Source organism: Penicillium cataractarum (genome assembly GCF_028827025.1).
Source record: "Penicillium cataractarum strain IBT 29864 chromosome Unknown utg000004l, whole genome shotgun sequence".
Classification (NCBI taxonomy): domain Eukaryota; kingdom Fungi; phylum Ascomycota; class Eurotiomycetes; order Eurotiales; family Aspergillaceae; genus Penicillium; species Penicillium cataractarum.
Window position 1 is genome coordinate 2,419,878 of NW_026622740.1, and position 18,469 is coordinate 2,438,346.

Here is an 18,469-nt window from a genome sequence, read left to right on the forward strand (position 1 = left end):
GGGGGCGTTTAGCGACTTGAAGCTTCCCCGCGCCCTTGGAAGAACCAGCACCACTCGCACCAGCAGTAGTGCCACTATTAGTGGATCGTTTGGACTTTCCAGTAGTCACTTGATGAACGAAGAAGCGGTCCCTGTCGTAGCCCAAACATTTTATCCCCGTCTTTAGGCACCGTGCGCACTCGGGTTCCTGTTGATCGCACTACTTTCCCAATCAGTCACCGTTGCGAGGCTGTCACGCCAGCAGGCAAAAAGGAAAAAGAGACAGATGCCCACCTTGATCTTCCGCTTCCGACATGTCCTGCAACCCTTGCTCTGCCACGGAATGCCACCCATCTTCGCTCCTGCACGACCTCGTCCGGGGGGTTTGTCGAGCCGATATCAATTCCAACCAGGACTAGAAGAACGGGGGGAGATAATGTAAGATTCCTGAGTCGGGGATACAGCTACGGGCGGGGGGTTCCCTTCCTAGGGAGCTCTCAGCCTGGGCTTCTGGTTTGTCGTGGGGCTGAGGAGGGGGGTTTTGGCCCCGATTCTTGACGATGCATCCAATTAGATTGGAGATAAGGCCGAGTTGGGTTTAGTTTAGGCTGCGGTGGACGTCTCGGCCAGTGTAACCGGAATGTAAAATTCCAAATTAATAATTTCGGGGAAAGCCCGGTCAAATCAGTTGTGCTGTGGATGTTGGTGGAGTGCTGAGATGTACATCCCTGCTCTTGGATTAAGGTAATAAGGTTTTATGCTTAGGTTGGTCACGTTGGTGGGCTGTTTTAAGATAGTTATCTATGTTGTCGTTTATCAAATGGTATATTTTAACATATCATAGTTCAGATTACGCTACAGAGTCTATATATGCTAGAACGACCATACTTCCCCAATGGGTGCCAGGTCCATGATCTATCGTAGGGCCATACGTATCACTGACGTTGACCGGCAGTGGCCACTAGCTAGAGTCGATGATCTGAGACCATCACAAACATAGACTTGCACAATTTAATATTCAAGACCTTCCTCATGTCTCAGCATTGGCAAGTCATTGCGCCCGCGCGCAAAGAAACCACTGGCATCTTGGGCGACTTGATCGACGCTCTACTTACGGGCAGCGCGGCTGGTCTCGTTCCACTTTTAGCAGTCCCACTTAATGCCCACCGGTCGGCCGATCACAACAACACAATCTATTAAGCAGGGCTAACATGTTAATTCCAGTGAACACATCGATGGACTTCTCCCGGGCGAAAATGCCGAAGATAACCAGGATGACGATTTCGAGTGCACGACGCGTACTCGATGCAACGGTCTCTCCCAGAACCACTCTAGCAAAGCCGCGAGAATTGAGCATCACAATGCAACCGAAGTCAGTCTGACGAGTCCGAAATCCCTTTTCAATTTCCCCTCGGAGATTCATCACCGCATTTTCTCGTTGCTCGATGTCGTGGAAGACGTACTGCGGTTTAGTCTGACAAATCGATACTTTTGGGCGGTCGGACTTGCCCATATTGAGGAGCATATCATCGCTTCTCTCGCGCCGTGGGCCGGCGAGAAGATCATTTGTGTTAGCGATAAAAGTGATCCTCATGATTTCCCGCCAAACCTACTCACTCCGACCGAAGCCGAGGAAGTCAAAGAGCTGAACAAGCTGTACGATTTCAACTCATTCTCCATTCGGAACACCTACAAAAAGATCGGTGGACCTCCCCTTTCGCAGAAACTGCAAATATGGTTCCTCGATTACGAAGCGGGTCACTACATGGGCACCGCCAACAGAGCAGAGATCATGATGGGTCTCAAGCCTGAGATTCTGGAGTTTTATCCGCGCGACCAGCGGTGGATCCTGCGGAATCTGACTACTCGGGAATACGTGCGAGGAGAAGTAATTGCACTGAAAGAAGAGTTCATCCACGGTCCACAGATTGAAGTCTTTGGCTTCGCTGAAGTGTTGATATCCCGGATCTCTTGGTCGACGCAGCCTGAAAAGATTGGTGGGGGGAATAATATTACTCGTGGGAAATGGGCGGGTCATCGATTCGATATTACTCCTCTCGCTTGGCTTCAGGAGAAACATGGGAAGGAACCTTGGAGGGATGTGAGTAACGAGATACTGCGAGAGATTGATTTGATTCTTGGAGGTCGAATGGGTGATGACTGGCGCGACCAGATGGCACGGAACTATCGGAAGCATGCGAAGCAGGCTCTTGTTGAGTATTCTTGATTTTCATAGCAAGGGCTAAAAGTGCACACGATTGTCAAGCCATACATTTTACATTTCATTATAGATTAGTTTCGATGTTCAATTTTTACTCAATCACTTAGCCAAGGACCATATGGATGCACTCTTGACTCTTTGAGTGTAGGCCAATTCTGAATGATATCTCGCAAATCGTTTCGCCTCATGCTACCAATCTTTTAGACATTACACATAATGGGACATGTGGCTTCTCTCTCGCTTCATCAATTTCTATGGCTCAGAACCACTCTTCTTCTTTGGCCCGCAGAGATTGTTGGGTCTGAATAGTAAAGCCCCCAGGAGCAGTCTTCAAAGTCTTCCTGAAAAGACAACATACGCCCACCCCAGCTCTGACAATCTACATCCACCAATACTCTCTTGGGCGAGATGAGAAGTCCTGAAATGCCCCTTGGGGCTCAGCGGATATTCTCGGGCGAAATGTCAAATCTTGGGAACTCGCAGTTTGAAACCCTCTTCCAGAGGGCACCGGGATCTCTGGCACACGATCACAGAATACAGTTGGTAGCTGGAGCGGTGGGCGGTAGTCGAGAACTTAATACCGTGAGAATATGTCAGTGCATTTGCTTCCGTAAATGTAATATGACGATGGATGTGGTTACCAGGCCGCTTGGTTTGACGTCTATTACGCTTGTCTTCAAGGTTATTGAGACTGTGGGGATGAGTTCATGTATAAACAAGGCTTTCCTGGTGTAACTTGTACTTCGCTCTGGAATTTCGAGTCGAGCTTACCAGGAAAGTAGGAGTGCGATTATGAAATAAACGGAGATCGCGAGAATCACGGAGCTTAGTGGAACACATGTATTTTGAATTTCGTCAAGTACTCTTGTACAATCTGGGATTTGCTTGGGGAGATAATCCTTGATGGTTTTCGGAATTGATGTTTTATGTAGATTGGAAGGTAGTCTCTGATGTAGGATTGAATATTTGGAGGAATCATTTTCATTGGATCATAGAGCCGACTTTGGAAAGGGATGAGACTTGCCTTATAAGAAGAGCAGATGGTAGAATCCGGGATTTTGTGTTTGGTAGATCTTTTAGTTTCTATCTATAGCTCGTTTGCTGTCCTGGGAGGAAGTGAAGATGGAAGCTACCAGAATAGAGTAGACGGTAATGTGACAAAGAAAACAGCACATTAGCCTGCTTAAGGACCATCTTGTTTACCGAAAATGACGCCTAGTATCGCCAGAGTTTTGGTTTACTCAATAATAAGATATAATTACCATAGTATTGCAAATTTTTCAGGTCTGAGATATGTCTAATCAGTACAGATGTGACACATTATAGTACCAGTATATCTGTCAATAAGAAGACCCCCGATGCAAATACTGGGCCTCAAGTAAGTCAAGTATCCGTTTAGCTATACTTCTTATTATAATATTAGGAAGAGACCCAACAAGGCAAATGTCAAATTGCTAAAACGCTACATGATGCGCAGATACGCTATGTGCAATGCAATATGAAAGATACATCCATTGGTAAACCAAACAATCAAGCCTCAATCAAACACCGATGACCCTGCGGAGCCATCAAAAAGAAAGACTTCATAACCATGTCCTCCTCCTTCATCCCTTCTTTAGTTGAAATGCGCGCATGGGGGAATTTCCTGAAGAAAAGCGCCGTACCAAGACGCAGCTCCATGCGAGCGAGATGCAATCCGATACAAACTATCGACAAGATTAGCAGGGACAGAAATGCAAGGAGCTTCAAAATACTCACTCCTTGAGCCTCCTCCAAACGGCAACGACGCATCCTTCATATCTTTCGTCACTTCCTCCCATCTTTCAGGCTTGAAGTCATGCGGGTCTGGGAAAATTGTGGGATCCCGATGCATACTGTAGGACTGTGTGGACACCGTGGTGCCACCAGGAACAAAGTATCCACTAAACGTGGCTCCTTCGGGGGGAGTAGCCCGGGGTAGACCTAAGGGGACGGCCGTGTACAATCGCAGTGTCTCGTTGATGACCTGATTCAAGTAAGGTAAATCGCGCAGATTACGATCAACCACTGGCTCGGGCACGGTCGCCAGTTCTTCGACCAGCTTGTCTCGAACGCGGGTGTCACGAGAAACAGCCCAGGTGAGATATGTCAACGTGACGGCAGTGGTGTCACTCCCTGCAACGATGTATCCTTGTGCCTCCTGTCGAATTTGGTCGTGGGTGAGGCCGCTTTTCTCGGAGTCGAACATTTTCGTGAAGAGGGTTGGCTTTGGATCGTTGGGGTTCTCGGCAATCATTTTCTTGTATCGCTCGATTGATTTTAATGAGTAGCTTCCCATTCTCTTTCCTGCATCTGCGGTCTGCTTGAAGACTGGTAGTGGCAGGTATCTGCCTAGTCTGACGAGGAATGGGAAGGTAGTTCGGATTGGCTGTAGACTGGAGATATGTTCGAGGTCCACGCTATATTGGGTTTTCTTTTGGGAGTCTTCATTAGCCATCATTCTAAACAGTTTCGGTTTCAAGCATGCCCTACCTCTCCAGCTTCGAGCATCCGGAACGATTCTCCAAAACTAAGCTCGCCAATGACATCGGTCGCCATAAACAGCCACCACTTGAAAACATCGGCTACACCACGCTTCCCCATCTCCTCCGTTATCCTGTCAACTGCCATGTGTACCCTCGACGAGATGATAGGCTCCATACGCGTCAGTGATGAATCCGAAATAGGCGAAGCCAACAAACGCCGACGCGAGGAATGGAGACTCGGGTCTGTGGTAGTGAACACATTCTCTAAGTTATTGGGAACGAGCTTCCGATACCAGTCAGATTTCAGGAAACGACTGTTCGTTTTGTGGATTTCTTTGACTGCGTTGATGTCGCAGATATCAATACGACTCGGACCTGTGCGAACAATCGGGCCTGGTTGAAACAAGCTTTTGGTCAGCACTTTATTGTGACCGGGACTATATGATGACTTCAAGGAGGCTACTAACCATATTGTTCATGGATCTGATGGATGTAGAATGGTATCCGGCCGTTGAGCCAGTAGTAGATATAGACAATGTCTGTCCATTTCGAGATCTCAGGACCCGGTATCCGCGATAGTGGACTAGTAAAACGCCTGTATAAAGCATGCTGCGAATATACTTAGCATCCAGGTTCATCCCAGAATCTGACAGACTGAGCTTAAGCTTACCAGGCATAATATCCCGATCAAAGAACCCAGAATCATCGGGGCGTTGCTGACAAACTCCATGACTCCGACTTGCTGCAGACCTTTGCTTTGCTTTTTCGGCGATAAAATGCAGGGTCTGGGAGGATTTATATATCCCTACACATATGTTGGAGGTATTAAGTATAGTACTCGATTTCTTTGTTAGATAACCCCACACTCGGTAGCGCCCGCCCCGACGGTCCGACTTGAGCGCGAGGGCGAGAACGAGAGCGAGGGTGAAAGGGGTAATGGACGAGTGACTATTCGGTCATTCGCCAACAGCCGACGAGGATGATCTGCAATGGATACATGCAGATGTAGCTAAAGTGGGGTAGTGTTTGAGACCCAGCCTTGTTTCGTGGAAACTCACATTTGAGTCTTCACCGACAAAAGTAGGCAACCGAGAAAGTATAAGAGGTGATCCTAACTAATCTAATTGTGGCCGTCGGAGAAGACGTTTAACTCGATGGGATAAGTATATTGACGCATAGTGGACTTCGAGTTACACTGTTCTTTTAGCGGTCGTCGTAAGGCCACCCAGTACATCCATCTATCCGTCATTCACAACAGACCTACATCGACAGTATACTTAAAGTTTGAGCGGCAATAGCGCTGAAAGAATAAGGCTGTCCTACTGCAGTGTTACACAAGTCCAACGAGGCTATGTCTGTTTTACGGAAGACTACCGCCAGTTAGGACTCTTATACCCAGGCGACATTGTAATGTCTAACGGTCGGGTGGCATATTAACCTCATATGTGTAATATGTTTCTATTTCAAAGGATGAGATCATCTATTTCGTGCAGGGTACAGGGTATAATAAACAAGCAAAAAGAAATGTACAGCCCCGACGTCCGGACGAGACAACCACGATAAAACCCCTATGCAAGCTTCGGCCGCTTAGAGTTGAACACAGAGTCCGGCCTGGAGCGCTTGCGCTCAGCAGCGTCCATCTCGGCTTTCATGATCCTCTCCTGCTCCGTCATCTTCTTTGGCTGTGCCATGACAGGTCCCTTCTTTCCAGCCAGTGCATTCTTCTTGGGGCCTGAAGCAAACACGTTCTTCGGTTTTTGTGCTCCGCCAAAGGACATTGAAATCTTGGCGGGGGCTTGAGAAGGAGCTGGGGTGGATGTATTCGTATCTGTCGGGGCAGGAGAATCCTTAGCATCAGAAGATTCCTCCGTTGCTGCTACCGTCGCCTGGGGTGCCGCTGGGTTGGCATCTGTCTTGGGCTTCGCGCTGAATCCGAAATTCAACTTCACTTTCTCCCCTTCTTCCCGCTGTAGCAGCCTTTCCTCCGCAGTTTCCTCCTTCTCTTTTTCCCTCGCATTGCGCTGTGCCCGCTCAACCTGCTCCTGGATCAAGCGCTGCTCACGCTCTTCGTCGCCTTTATCTTGTCGTTCTTTCTTCATAATCGCCTCGCGTCTGCGCATCGTCTCTGGGCTGTTGTCGATCCATGAGATGAATAGGCCCTTCTCGGTCTCCTCGACTCGACAGATTCCGTTCCGCCCCAAGTGTGCAGTGAAGGCTGATAGCGATTTCCATTCCGTAGCGTTCATGTGAATATGGGTCTTGTCGGCGATGACTTGTTGGTAGAAATGATTGGCGTTGACCTGCTTCTCGCCGTGTGCTATCAAGGATTTCAGTTAGTATCCATGTCCAATGAATAGGGTAGGGCAATGCGCACTCGTTTTCAAGAGATCAACAAAGTTCTTCAAGAACTCGTTGGAGAATTGTTTGATGTGTTTCTTGGGATCTTCGCCGATGAGCAGCATTTGACGGACATGCGCTTCGCTTTGGACATGGCACCTTGGAAACCCATATGTTAGCTCCCAGATCTCACAGCAGCCTGAAGTAATGGGAAAGTACTCACTTGAAGCCATTCTCGTCCCGCATTTGACGCTCACTTTCAAATCATTGTCAGCTCCTGGATCTCGTAGCAAAGCATTTAGACTTACCATGCTTGGCAGTACCATCTCAGTCTTCCCAGTCCTAGTAATTCAAGAGCGCAGTCAGTATTTGTAAACCTCGGCATGCGAGAGCTTGTCGACCGGAAGAGCGCAACGACTCGCAAGAACTTGCTATCCTCCAACAAAGACTCACCTTTGCTCTTGATCTTGTTCCCAATGGCCTTGGTGCTACCTAAAAGTAGAGTTAGCTACATGAGCTGACCAGAAGAGTTGTCGAAGAGAACTTACCGGCCTCTGCGCGTGGCATGGTGAAGGGTATGTGCTGTAAGCAGGAAAGGCTCGAGCTGAAAGAATATTTGAGGAGTCTGAATCAAAGTCGTAGTATCGAGAGCTTGAGTCGAGAACAAAAGGGAGGACAATGTCAATCGTGGATTAGTGATCTGTGACAAAATCACTGGCGCGGTGGCGTTGCGAACGATATCTCCGTGTCACGTGCCGATAGCTAATCCAGAGTGGGGACCAACCAAATTTAAGGTACAGAACAGGACTTTGACTGGCCTACTATTGATTACTTCGGAGTAAATGTCCGGATTTACGGCTACAAGGAAAATTGATATTGACACATGTCCCATATGAATTTGTTTACACTAGTCCTAAGGGACAGAACCGAACTCCGGAGTCCCCACCCAGCACCTGTATCCTGAAAGAGCTTTTCTAGGAAGCATCAAAGCATAAGGAAGGAGTACAAGACAATTGTAGGCGAAAAGGTTGAACCAGGGTTCTTCGAATATAGCAAAAAAAAAGCCAGCCCACTTCGCCAGATGTTCCGATGTTCCGTATGAAAAAGGACTCATTAAAAGAATCAAACAAAAACCGCGCTCAAATCGTATGAAGCCGTCGTCATGGCCGTTCTCGTTGAGGTCAGGCCCCGTCTCACAGAGAGTACTCGTGGATGGAAGACGGTCCGTTCTCGTTATATTCGACACGGGTCATAAAGCCCTTAGACAGACCCTGATCAACCACGAAGATGACCCGAGCAGCCATCTGGGTACCGAGGAAGGTAGCTTCCTCGGCGCCGTGCCCGCCTTGAGTGGCGCTCGGGCCATGGCTGGCACCGGGGGTGTTACGGTTGCCCTCGTGCTTGAACTCGGGGAAGTAGTCGGGCAGTCTCAGAGGCTTGATGGAAGTCGGAGTCTGCGAGTGACCGGTCGAGCGGCTGTGGACGGAACCGTTGGGATCCATGCCGGGCGTGCCAGGGACTATGCCAGGGTTGTTGTGGGTAGCTGCCACAAGAAGAGGGTTTACACCATGGGCAGCCGGGTGATACATAGGGCCAGGCTGGCCCATGGGCGCCGGAGTATTAGTGCCGCCAGTAGGAAGAGGTGTGGTGAAGGCTGAAGGGATTTCAGAGGTGAAGATGGTTGCAGAGGGAGAGAGTAGGTATTTCTGGGTGAGGACTCCAATAAGAGCCTGAGCGAAACCTGTACACGTTCAAAATACTTAGTCAGAGTCCAACACGGCCGAAAGGATTGGATGAAAATCCATAACTTACCTCGAACTCGGCTACCACATCCGACGATGATAATGGAGTCCCAAAGCTCACTACGCCTAGTCGCGTTCTGAACAGATAGGATCGTGTGATAGACTTGGGCGGCGATATCTTCAAGGATGCCGCTAGTCAGTCGGTCTCCGCAATTCTGCACCGGCGTCGCGAGGAGGAAGCGCTCGGCGCCAACCTCGATCTCCCGAGTGTGACGAATGTATCGACGGGAACCACTAGTGGGTGCGCTATCGTCATCCAATGGGACGAATTCCTCGAATTGGAACGTGGCCTTCTCCTTTTGATGGTTAGGGGCGTTCTTCTGCTTAGGTTCCGCACCACCCTTCTTGCTGGTCTTTTCCTTCTCCATCTTGGCAAGATACTCTGTGGTGTTACCGCTAACGATGGCAGCAACGTCCAGAACTCCATCATCCTCCTCGCCGTTGGTATCGGTACCGATCTGGGTGCCCTCGCCTGGGCCACGAGGAATAGCATCGTTTCCACCTGTTCCACCAGTCGATGCAGCAGCTGCCGGGTTTGTGCCTTGGCGTGCGGTAGCCGCAGCTCTGGGAAGTGGTGTACCGGGAGCTAGAATCTCGGCAATGTTGCTCCGCTTGAGCTGCTCGCACATCTCACAGGTGAAGCCCTTGGAACCGAGGAGCTCGACAAGTCGGTCGGTCATAGCATCACCGCCGCATCCTTCCAGAGCAATGCCCCGGCCGTATTCGCTGACCTGGCAGTCCGTCACTGCAGTCACGTCCACCTTGCTTTTGCCAACGTCAATAACCGTAGCGGTTGTCACGCCGTAGCCGTAGCATGTAGCTACCGCAGAGTCCATGATGCTAAACGCGGGCACCTTGAACTTTTCAAAGACAAATTGAGTGATCGCCTCGCGGTCGCGCATAGTCCAGGCCGGCTGCGAAATCAACAGGATCGGAGTGTGGAATGGAGGGCTAAGGGCGTTGTAAATGTGAGTCAGGAGGGCGAAGAAGCAAGGCCAGTCGACAATGCGTCCGCCGACGATCGGATACACGGCGCCTTCATCGGATGTGACGTCCTCCTCGTAGAAGGTCTCTTGGACCTCAGTCTTTTCAGCACCTTCAGTATTTTCCTCCGCAGGCTTCTCGGCATTCTCAGCAGGCTCGGTCTTGTCCGCGCCATCTTGGCCAGTGGACTCCGCGTCCTTCATTTCCACATCCGTCTTGGGAGGCTCGTTCTTGGGCGCGCCGTTGCCATTGCTGGATGCAACTGGCTGGCGTCGTTCGCGGACTCGGTAAGGCTCGAATTCTCCCTTCTTCTGGGCAGGGAACATGCGCGTGGGGAAGCGAAAGCGCGCAGGCGTGAATGTTTCGGGCAGCCCGAGCTGCGCCAGGGTCATTTGCGAACCTGGCGCAATCAACTGGGACAAGAGTTAGGAGACTGTGTTGCTGATGGAAAGCTCATAAATAAGGGTATAAAGCTTCACGTACCAGGATATGCTCATCCTTGAAGGGTGGCATGATTGAAGGTTTGCGAATGGGAGACAATGGAACGTCGTCGACTTTCCCTTCCAAGGCCCTTCTGGCGCTCGCTCTGGTATTGGGGCGTCCCATCGTGGTTTAGCGTAGTTAGGGTCTTGGCGTGCTGAGTCACGTGGGGCTGTAAGCCTGAGGCGATAGAGCCATATGATTGAGTTATCGCCTGAGGAATCAGGCGAAAAGGGAAGGGTCGGGTCAGGTTTGTGGCCTGATATTTCAGGTGTCATGGAAGAGGTTGAGATAGCAAACAGCTGGCACGGCTCGAGGAATTTTACAAGACAAACACACTATTCTAGGTACTTGACACGGTTACTCCCGTGCAATCCAACTTTCGTGAACAGGCTAACGTAGAGATTCGAGGTTCAGGTCCTACCACGTAGAGAGTCTGCGTTCTCTGTTCGCGCAACGACTAATCAGCCGCCATCGAGGGCGTGAATACTTAGTACGCTAAAGACAAAGATCTATATCATCTGTTTGTGGAGTTCCACGAGTAGTTTGTTCAGAAGTCTCATAATGCATTGAATGTCAAGATATGCCATTAGTTGTATCGCGCCTGAATTGCATGCTCCAAAAATCACAGAAAGATAAAAGAACCATCGAAAAACTCCAAGACCACACCATTCCCGTAAAGACAGCAAAAATAACGCCCGGCATCCGTTTTCCTCTATGACCAGCATGAGCTCATTCTAGCACAAGAAGCCATCTTATTCCGGACCTGCGTTGTACTTCTCGGTGGCAGACCGGAAGAGTTCCTGCTGTTGCCGGAGGAGCTCCTCTTCGGACAGGCCACTCTGCTCCATCTTGCTCTGCTTCTTCTCCCGTGACTGTTGGAAGTATATGTTAGCTGGGGCAGTCGAGAATACCATAGGAAGATCTGGCATTGAATAGGCCCGTGTATGCGCACCTTTAGCTGCTCTCGGTGCTCCTCAGCCACCGCAAGTACATCGGGGATGTAGTCTGCAAAGCCGAGATCCCGCAATGCCTTCTCAACATGCTCGCATGCAATGGTCTTCTTGGCTTCTTTTTCGCTGATGTCGTTCGCCTCGGAAGAGATCAGAGTGATGAACTCGACGCAACATTCCATGAGCAAATCGCGCGCATCCTTGGAGAAGGTCTGGCCCATGCTAGGGGGAGGATTTCGGTGATGATCTTTTGGACCGTCGCTATAGTGAATCGGTATTAGCAAGGCCTGATCAAACGCGCGGGACTGTCTCTGTAGGCGTAGCAAACAGAGGTTTCCCCTAAAGGGATCAACGCGATTCAAATGTTGGGGCGCGTCTGAAGCGAGACTCAATTGTGGGATCCAGTCATACCTTTGGGCAGCGACAGGTCATCGTTTGCTAAGGTGAATCCAAACATGTCAGCTTGCGCGCAAACGTCATCAGTGTTAAGACAGGTATGAGACTTACAGCTGAACTCTCGATCGGACATGGTGGGAATATAGGTGGTAAGAGATGAAAGAGTGCGTCGACAGCCACGAGTGTAAACAAAGAGAAAGGTAGTGACAAGGGTGAGCGTAACACTTTTTTTCTTTGAGTTCCTGCGTGGGGCGAACTTGAAGCATTAAATGCTCCCCGAGGCGCGCTTGAGACTCGGGCCCATATATTTTCCTGCCGGCAGATCCTCACCGCCTGCAACCACATTTATTCTCAATTTTTTTTCTTCCAGCTTGCATTTCCTTTCTTTCCTTCATCAACCACCTGCTCTCGATACTCTTCCTCAAGAGTGGATTTTAATGTGAATTCCCTCTTGAGGCTGGTCACTAATGGTAAGCTTCAATTCCTCTTCAAATTCCTCCTTGCATTTTCTATGATGAACAACGTTGTCGCCCCTATCATACAAAACCGTGGTGATTACACTGTCCTAGCCAAACGGACGAACTGATCTTTGCACAAAACTCTTGCTTCTGCTCATGACTGCATTATGAAGAATCTTCGACTGACTTCTTCAAGAATTCTAGGATTTTCAAATCTGTTTCTTTGTGGGATGGGAAAAGATATCGCGGGCTGCCGCTTAGAATTTTTCAACACTCGGTTCAACCCATTTTTTTCTCCAGCATATTCGATAGGTACGAATCACAATCACTCTTTCTCAATACACACCCTCTTTGTATGATGATCATCCTACATTCCATGCTAAGTATGAAGGTGTTCTGCACCTAATGCTTATAAAATGTACCTGCTTTTCATCTTTCGGCTGATTACATTTCATCTGCCCCTGACTTTTACACCCATTGCTTTTATGGCATTCAATACTGATTGCTGTATAGAACTGTTCAACCCATATAACTTGAATTTAATCATAAACAATGAAAAATATAAATCTATCCCTGGAAAGAGTCTAGCTCCTTGTCGTTCCATCTGCGTATTGTTAGCATCATCCGAGTTTTCGTAGAACTGTAGCACATACGAGAAGAACCGGCCGCTAAGGTCCTTGGGTGCGTCAAGCACCAGCTTGGCCATAACATGACCCGGCTGCTCGGGCTTGACAAGCTTGCCATCCTTGTGGGCACCTGCAAATTTGGAGTGCATCTCGGCATCGAGGTTTGTGGCGTGGTCCTCACGCAGCTCCCGCTGCATCTCGGTGTCGACCATGCCAGGCCGGATGGCAATAGAGGTGACATCGGGCTCTTCATTGCCCAAGCTCATGGCGAAGTGGTTCATTGCGGCCTTGGTAGCTCCGTAGAGACCCCAGCCACGGTAACCGGATACTGCGGCACCAGAGGAAGTGAAGATAATCTTGCCCTTGGACTCGCGAAGAGCCGGGAGAGCTGCTTTAGTCTGTAGACTGGTCAGTGATATAATTGGGTAGTCTGGTATGAATGAGTCCCGTACGAAAGCAACCAGACTAAAGAAGTTGACATCAAAGTCTTTCTTCCACTGGTCAATATCGGCAGCGGCAATCTTGCCGACCTGGCCCAGGATGCCGTGGTTCAGCACCACTCCGTCAAGCTGACCGAAGGATTTGAGGGCGGCATCAACTGCCTTTTGGGCGAGAGAGAAGTCAGCCAGGTCGCCGTTCACCACCTCAACCTGCTTGCTGTACTGCTCCTTCAGCTTTTGGAGAGGCTCGACGCTGCGGGCCACCACGACGACATTGTGTGCCTGGGGAGCTGTGAGAAGGTACTTGGCAATGGCAAGACCGATACCTGGATGTTGTCAGTCTGAGCTACAGAGGCGAGCTGGGGGGCACCGACCTCGAGAGGCACCTGTAACAATGATAGTCTTGGCTGACATCTTGAACACTATGAACCTTGTCAGTAAGCTTTCAAGTAGATTGATAACAAATTGCGTTGACAGGGTTTGTGGACAAGGGACCCTCTGCCTTCCACTATCGGCCCTCGCTATAAGAACCCAAACACACAAGCTTGGTCTGTACACGAAGAAGATTATCTCACGACAAACGTTCTGAAAATTAACCAGGAAAAGAGAAAGTAGCTCACAATTCAAGTTATGATATACACGAGTAACGTTGTACCTGGAATGCCTCGATATGACTGGATCGATGGGACCTGCAGAATGCTGGCAGAAGCCGTTCGGTGCGGGGCTTATTAATCTCGCGGGGTGCCCGAGGCATTCGGCCTGCCGACGTCATGCTGTGCAACTCTAGAGGACAGATTAACATTATTCATGATAATAGAGAGAAATTGAGTGTAAAACTCGACTATAATTGGATCTATATGAATACTTTGGCGAAGTTAGAGATCCCCTCGAAGGATGGAATTGCTGCGACTTCCAGCAAAACAATACGTAGAATCGGCAATATATATCTGGTTTGACTACAGACTTCGGGTATTTTTTAGACCTTGAAAACCAGATAAATTTCCCCCAGAAACATAGCGATAGAGCAAATAATATCACACTATCCTGTAGATTAGTTGTTCCACACTTGAATAGTTCCTGAAGCCTTGAGAACCTGGAAATTTAGCGTCGCCTTGAACTCCTCTGGAGTGTAAAATCATGACTTTTCCATGTCAATACGGATGTTCGGAAACGGATGATGGAATCCTTGATATAGAGCAAGTAGAAATTTGAAAGCCTGAGATTTTGGTTCAATTCGCACCCTTAAACACTCTTCTTATACAAAGAATAGTCATTCCTGACATATCCAAGGCCCTGCTTACAATGCATCGGATGATAGTTGTTCCGGTTTAAGCTCCCTGGCTTTAGTCAGCTGTGCCACTGGAGCTCTCCAGAAACTTCAGGCATCCGATATCACCAAGCAATCATCCGCTCCCTCGCAATTCTTCTCTCGGTCGCTTCTATCGCCTCCCCTGCGCGGATCACCTTCATCCTTCAACCTCCCTACACGACTCTTACTCCGGCGACCGAAAACCTCCACATCAGCCCATCATGGCCAACTACCTCGCCTCCATCTTCGGTACCGAGCAGGACAAGGTCAATTGCTCCTTCTACTACAAGATCGGCGCATGCCGCCACGGCGACCGCTGCTCGCGCAAGCACGTCAAGCCCTCGTACTCGCAGACCGTCCTCATGCCGAACATGTACCAGAACCCGGCCTACGATCCTAAGAACAAGATGAACCCGAGTCAACTGCAGAACCACTTTGACGCTTTCTACGAGGACGTATGGTGCGAGATGTGCAAGTATGGCGAGATCGAGGAGCTGGTTGTCTGTGATAACAACAATGACCGTAAGTTTGTACCCGCGGTGTTTTTGATTCCACTCAGGAGCTTTGGGTGTAAGTGGCTAACACCTTGTCTTTAATACAGACCTGATCGGCAATGTCTACGCTCGGTTCAAGTACGAAGAAGACGCACAAGCAGCATGCGATGCATTGAACTCCCGGTGGTACGCCGCACGACCCATATACTGCGAACTATCACCCGTGACGGATTTCCGAGAAGCGTGTTGTCGACTTAACAGTGGAGAGGGATGTGTACGCGGGGGATTCTGCAATTTCATTCATCGCAAAGACCCCGGCCCCGAGTTGGACCGCGAGCTGCGACTCAGCACAAAGAAGTGGCTCAAGGAACGGGGTCGCGATGCTCGCAGCGTTAGCCGCAGCCCGAGCCCTGAGCCGACTCGACGGAGATATTAAGCGTCGAGTGACGGTGGTCTCCTTTCTCTCGTTTCCTTTCTGCAAATGTGCTTTTCCTTTCTATTCCTGTCTTCATACTCCCGGCGTTGGGCGAGGTTTGTGGACTGATTGATGCCGCTTTCGAGGCTTTTTGTGCGCAAGCAGCGCCGTAAGGACTGGGGGTTCAGCATATGCTTTCGCTGAATGGCATCTTGTATTTTACCGCATGATATCAGACCTGCAAGTTATCGATTTTAACATGATTGAACGTCCTCTGTTCTGCTTGTTCTTGTACACCGCGCTGCCTACCGCCTTGAAAGCCGGCTATACTAGTAGATACTAGGTGCTTCCTATATGGCAGAGGTATGCACTTGTAATTGGCCTCTTGAGGGAAAGGGATCCTTGTAACTTTGAGGAATCACTAATCTTGATGTGGCACCATGAACGTCGATCTGGTTTGACGGGTATCTGCTCCTTGACATGGCATACTGTACTACAAACACTCTACGTAGATTACTTATAGAATATGGGGACCTATGAACTCGATGCCGAAAATGACAGCCTTTGGCGCCAGAAACGGCCTCCTTTCCACCAGTAAGTTTGGACGGCGAGCCGCCATTTCAATTTTTCTCTCTTCTGTAATATGTCCAATATCCCCAAAGACCAAACTCCCCCTAAACCCCCGCCTAAGCCGCAGGCAGATTCTGATACCCAGCCGGACAATCATTCGGGTCGAAGAACATAGTGCCCCAAGTACAATCGCCACTATCGGCAATCTCAGTGCCTGGATCCCAGTCCCATTAGCCACTTCCTTCCTTCCGAATATTCACTACTCCAAGACAAGGAAAGGGAATAGAAAAAAAATTAAAACATACCACTTGCATCGGTCAATCCGCCTAGATACCAAAACACCTCGCCATACCAATCCGGCCAGGTCACCTCACCCGGCCGACAGACGAACCAGTCTCCAGCTTTCTGCTGTTGACAGACGCGAATATATGCCCAGCCGTCAGAGATCTGGATGCTGCTGTTAGGGCCAACGTAACTGGTGCTGCCGTCTTTCTTGGCGACGTTGATGGTGTAGGCAGAGTCTGTGTTGTGCTGTTATGGAGGTTTGAATTGTTAGCCAAGGACGTAGGTATGGGAATGAAACGGAGTGGGATCATACGAAAGTGGTTGCGTGCACCATAGTGGCGCTAAGTGCAAGGATTCCAGCAGAGGCTGGGAAGGTGAAATGCATATTGGAACTAACGAATGCGGTACTGGTATTAATCTTTCTGGTTCTTAAGCAGAGTTGAAAAAGAGGATGAGATGGTAATTCTGAAACTTGAGTTTGTCCTTTGGAATCAATGAATTTATATCAGTCAAGGCTGATGTACTACTGCCTTGGTCCTACGGCCGCATACAAGACATTTTTATAGATCGTCAAGTGGGTCTAGCTTACGGCCGTAGGTGTAGCCTATGTCGAAAGACAGGTTAACTAAATGACCAAAATGCACAAAGAGCAGCCATAGGAATTCTTAAGAATCTTAAAAACGACTTGCTTTGTTAAGTGTAAGTTGTGTTGAAAACCTTAGTGTAGTAAGTAGTCAAATGCCGGCCATGCCTTTAATGGACAGCACTTCTTTGTCCGCGGGTCTTGGCACCCCACACGCGGCGCGTAGAATCGCGTCCCACCACTTCCTTTAAACCTTCATATTTCGCAAGCAGCGACATTCTCTCCACTTTCAATCCTACTGATACAGCTTATCCAGAGACTCCGGCATCATGGAAGTCAACGGATATAATGACAGTAATCGCGCCTTTCTCCAGGCCTTCATGGCCCGCTCAACCATGACCTTCGAAGAGGCTCAGCCAGTGCTAGCAGCCATACTCTCCGCTCACCGTACGCATATCTCCCCTCTTTCCTGACCATTATCTTTGACAACGTCACTAATCACCACCATACGAGCAGAAGGAGAAACCGTTGAATCAGAGCATATCACCCCAGAGGACCTCAGCTCCTTCGTCGAGACAGCCAACTCCGCAATCTCTCCCTTTGACCTGGAAATCAGAACCTCCCGCCGACAAGACCCTCAAGAAACCCACCAAAATGCCTCAAATACACCTCCCGTACTAGTCTACGCCCTCGTCAATACCACCAGCGATCCCCTAACCCAACTCGCGACCACATACTCCGCCGACGAAATCGCATTCGTCAAGCGAGTCCTGGATTACATGTTCGACACGAATAACACACGCCGATGCGAGGGGATGGTTATAAGCTCCATGCAAGCCGTCCAACTCCACAAAGCAGGCGGAGACCGTCGGCGAACAACCAATCTAGGCACGCAACAGGCCGAAGGCGGCGCGGCGCAGAACTTGACTATGCATCAGGCGCAGGATATGATGAAGTTGTTGACTGAGGAGGGGTGGTTGGAAGTTAGTAGGAAGGGGAATTTCAGTTTGAGTCCGCGTGGGCTGATGGAGTTGCGGACTTGGCTGGTGTCGACGTATAATGATGAGGATGTGAATGGGCAGACGGTTCATCGGATTAAGAACTGTAATGCTTGCAAGGATATTATCACGGTGGTCAGTATGCGATTTGAATCTTCTGGGTGGCGGGGCTTTGCGGTGTACTGATTATGAGCTTGCAGGGCCAACGGTGTGATGATCGGAATTGCTTGGGTCGTCTTCATGATCACTGTGTGCGCAATTTCTTCCGCGCCCGACAGGCAGAGAAATGTCCTGTCTGCAAAAAAGACTGGTCTGGAGAAAACTTTGTGGGTGAGAGAGCTGTCGAGGCGGCGAATCGCCCGAGACCGAGTCGGAGTATGCGACAAGAGACTGAGGCCTCTCCTGAATTAATGGATGAGGATGCTGGTGCTTCTGAATACAGTGAAGAAGAGGAGGGTTGAAATTGAGCAAATGATCGGTGCGCATAGTATGATCAAGGATCAGAATACTTTGCCATGCACCTTGGACAATTTTCTCCAATACCTCTACTAAGTCCTAGAGGCCCCTCTCCGCACCATAGGTGGATGAGTGTTGCGATCTTCAGGCACAAGTCCTTAAAGAGGACGGTTATGCAG

The 18,469-nt window shown here is 49.4% G+C and overlaps 9 protein-coding genes across 9 annotated transcripts; 3 read left to right on the forward strand and 6 right to left on the reverse strand.

The window, feature by feature from the left end:
- Positions 1-1,011: 1,011 nt before the first annotated feature.
- On the forward strand, positions 1,012-2,206 carry N7496_005381 (F-box protein; the record flags this gene model as incomplete). Its single annotated transcript, XM_056698310.1, has 2 exons — positions 1,012-1,148; positions 1,204-2,206. 2 exons carry the CDS (start codon positions 1,012-1,014, stop codon positions 2,204-2,206), a joined length of 1,140 nt encoding a protein of 379 aa, XP_056556835.1.
- A 1,524-nt stretch (positions 2,207-3,730) lies between these two features.
- N7496_005382 (cytochrome P450) lies at positions 3,731-5,434 on the reverse strand (the record flags this gene model as incomplete). Its single annotated transcript, XM_056698311.1, has 5 exons — positions 3,731-3,906; positions 3,959-4,652; positions 4,712-5,097; positions 5,172-5,313; positions 5,375-5,434. The coding sequence occupies 5 exons, from the start codon at positions 5,432-5,434 to the stop codon at positions 3,731-3,733; spliced, it is 1,458 nt and encodes a 485-aa protein (XP_056556836.1).
- An 838-nt stretch (positions 5,435-6,272) lies between these two features.
- On the reverse strand, positions 6,273-7,608 carry N7496_005383 (putative C2H2 finger domain protein (Kin17); the record flags this gene model as incomplete). Its single annotated transcript, XM_056698312.1, has 5 exons — positions 6,273-7,021; positions 7,079-7,200; positions 7,265-7,297; positions 7,350-7,533; positions 7,590-7,608. 5 exons carry the CDS (start codon positions 7,606-7,608, stop codon positions 6,273-6,275), a joined length of 1,107 nt encoding a protein of 368 aa, XP_056556837.1.
- A 626-nt stretch (positions 7,609-8,234) lies between these two features.
- N7496_005384 (uncharacterized protein) lies at positions 8,235-10,340 on the reverse strand (the record flags this gene model as incomplete). Its single annotated transcript, XM_056698313.1, has 3 exons — positions 8,235-8,782; positions 8,854-10,240; positions 10,311-10,340. The coding sequence occupies 3 exons, from the start codon at positions 10,338-10,340 to the stop codon at positions 8,235-8,237; spliced, it is 1,965 nt and encodes a 654-aa protein (XP_056556838.1).
- A 722-nt stretch (positions 10,341-11,062) lies between these two features.
- Positions 11,063-11,789, reverse strand: nctB (negative cofactor 2 transcription regulator complex subunit NCB2; the record flags this gene model as incomplete). The annotated part of the gene is made up of 4 exons (XM_056698314.1): positions 11,063-11,182; positions 11,263-11,507; positions 11,672-11,722; positions 11,768-11,789. The coding sequence occupies 4 exons, from the start codon at positions 11,787-11,789 to the stop codon at positions 11,063-11,065; spliced, it is 438 nt and encodes a 145-aa protein (XP_056556839.1).
- An 892-nt stretch (positions 11,790-12,681) lies between these two features.
- N7496_005386 (SDR family oxidoreductase) lies at positions 12,682-13,594 on the reverse strand (the record flags this gene model as incomplete). Its single annotated transcript, XM_056698315.1, has 4 exons — positions 12,682-12,718; positions 12,768-13,138; positions 13,193-13,506; positions 13,555-13,594. The coding sequence occupies 4 exons, from the start codon at positions 13,592-13,594 to the stop codon at positions 12,682-12,684; spliced, it is 762 nt and encodes a 253-aa protein (XP_056556840.1).
- A 1,116-nt stretch (positions 13,595-14,710) lies between these two features.
- On the forward strand, positions 14,711-15,419 carry N7496_005387 (zinc finger CCCH domain-containing RNA-binding protein; the record flags this gene model as incomplete). Its single annotated transcript, XM_056698316.1, has 2 exons — positions 14,711-15,011; positions 15,091-15,419. 2 exons carry the CDS (start codon positions 14,711-14,713, stop codon positions 15,417-15,419), a joined length of 630 nt encoding a protein of 209 aa, XP_056556841.1.
- Positions 15,420-16,262: 843 nt separating this feature from the next.
- On the reverse strand, positions 16,263-16,638 carry N7496_005388 (uncharacterized protein; the record flags this gene model as incomplete). Its single annotated transcript, XM_056698317.1, has 2 exons — positions 16,263-16,499; positions 16,567-16,638. The coding sequence occupies 2 exons, from the start codon at positions 16,636-16,638 to the stop codon at positions 16,263-16,265; spliced, it is 309 nt and encodes a 102-aa protein (XP_056556842.1).
- A 527-nt stretch (positions 16,639-17,165) lies between these two features.
- N7496_005389 (non-structural maintenance of chromosomes element 1 family protein) lies at positions 17,166-18,295 on the forward strand (the record flags this gene model as incomplete). Its single annotated transcript, XM_056698318.1, has 3 exons — positions 17,166-17,283; positions 17,353-17,969; positions 18,035-18,295. The coding sequence occupies 3 exons, from the start codon at positions 17,166-17,168 to the stop codon at positions 18,293-18,295; spliced, it is 996 nt and encodes a 331-aa protein (XP_056556843.1).
- Between the last annotated feature and the right edge of the window lie 174 nt (positions 18,296-18,469).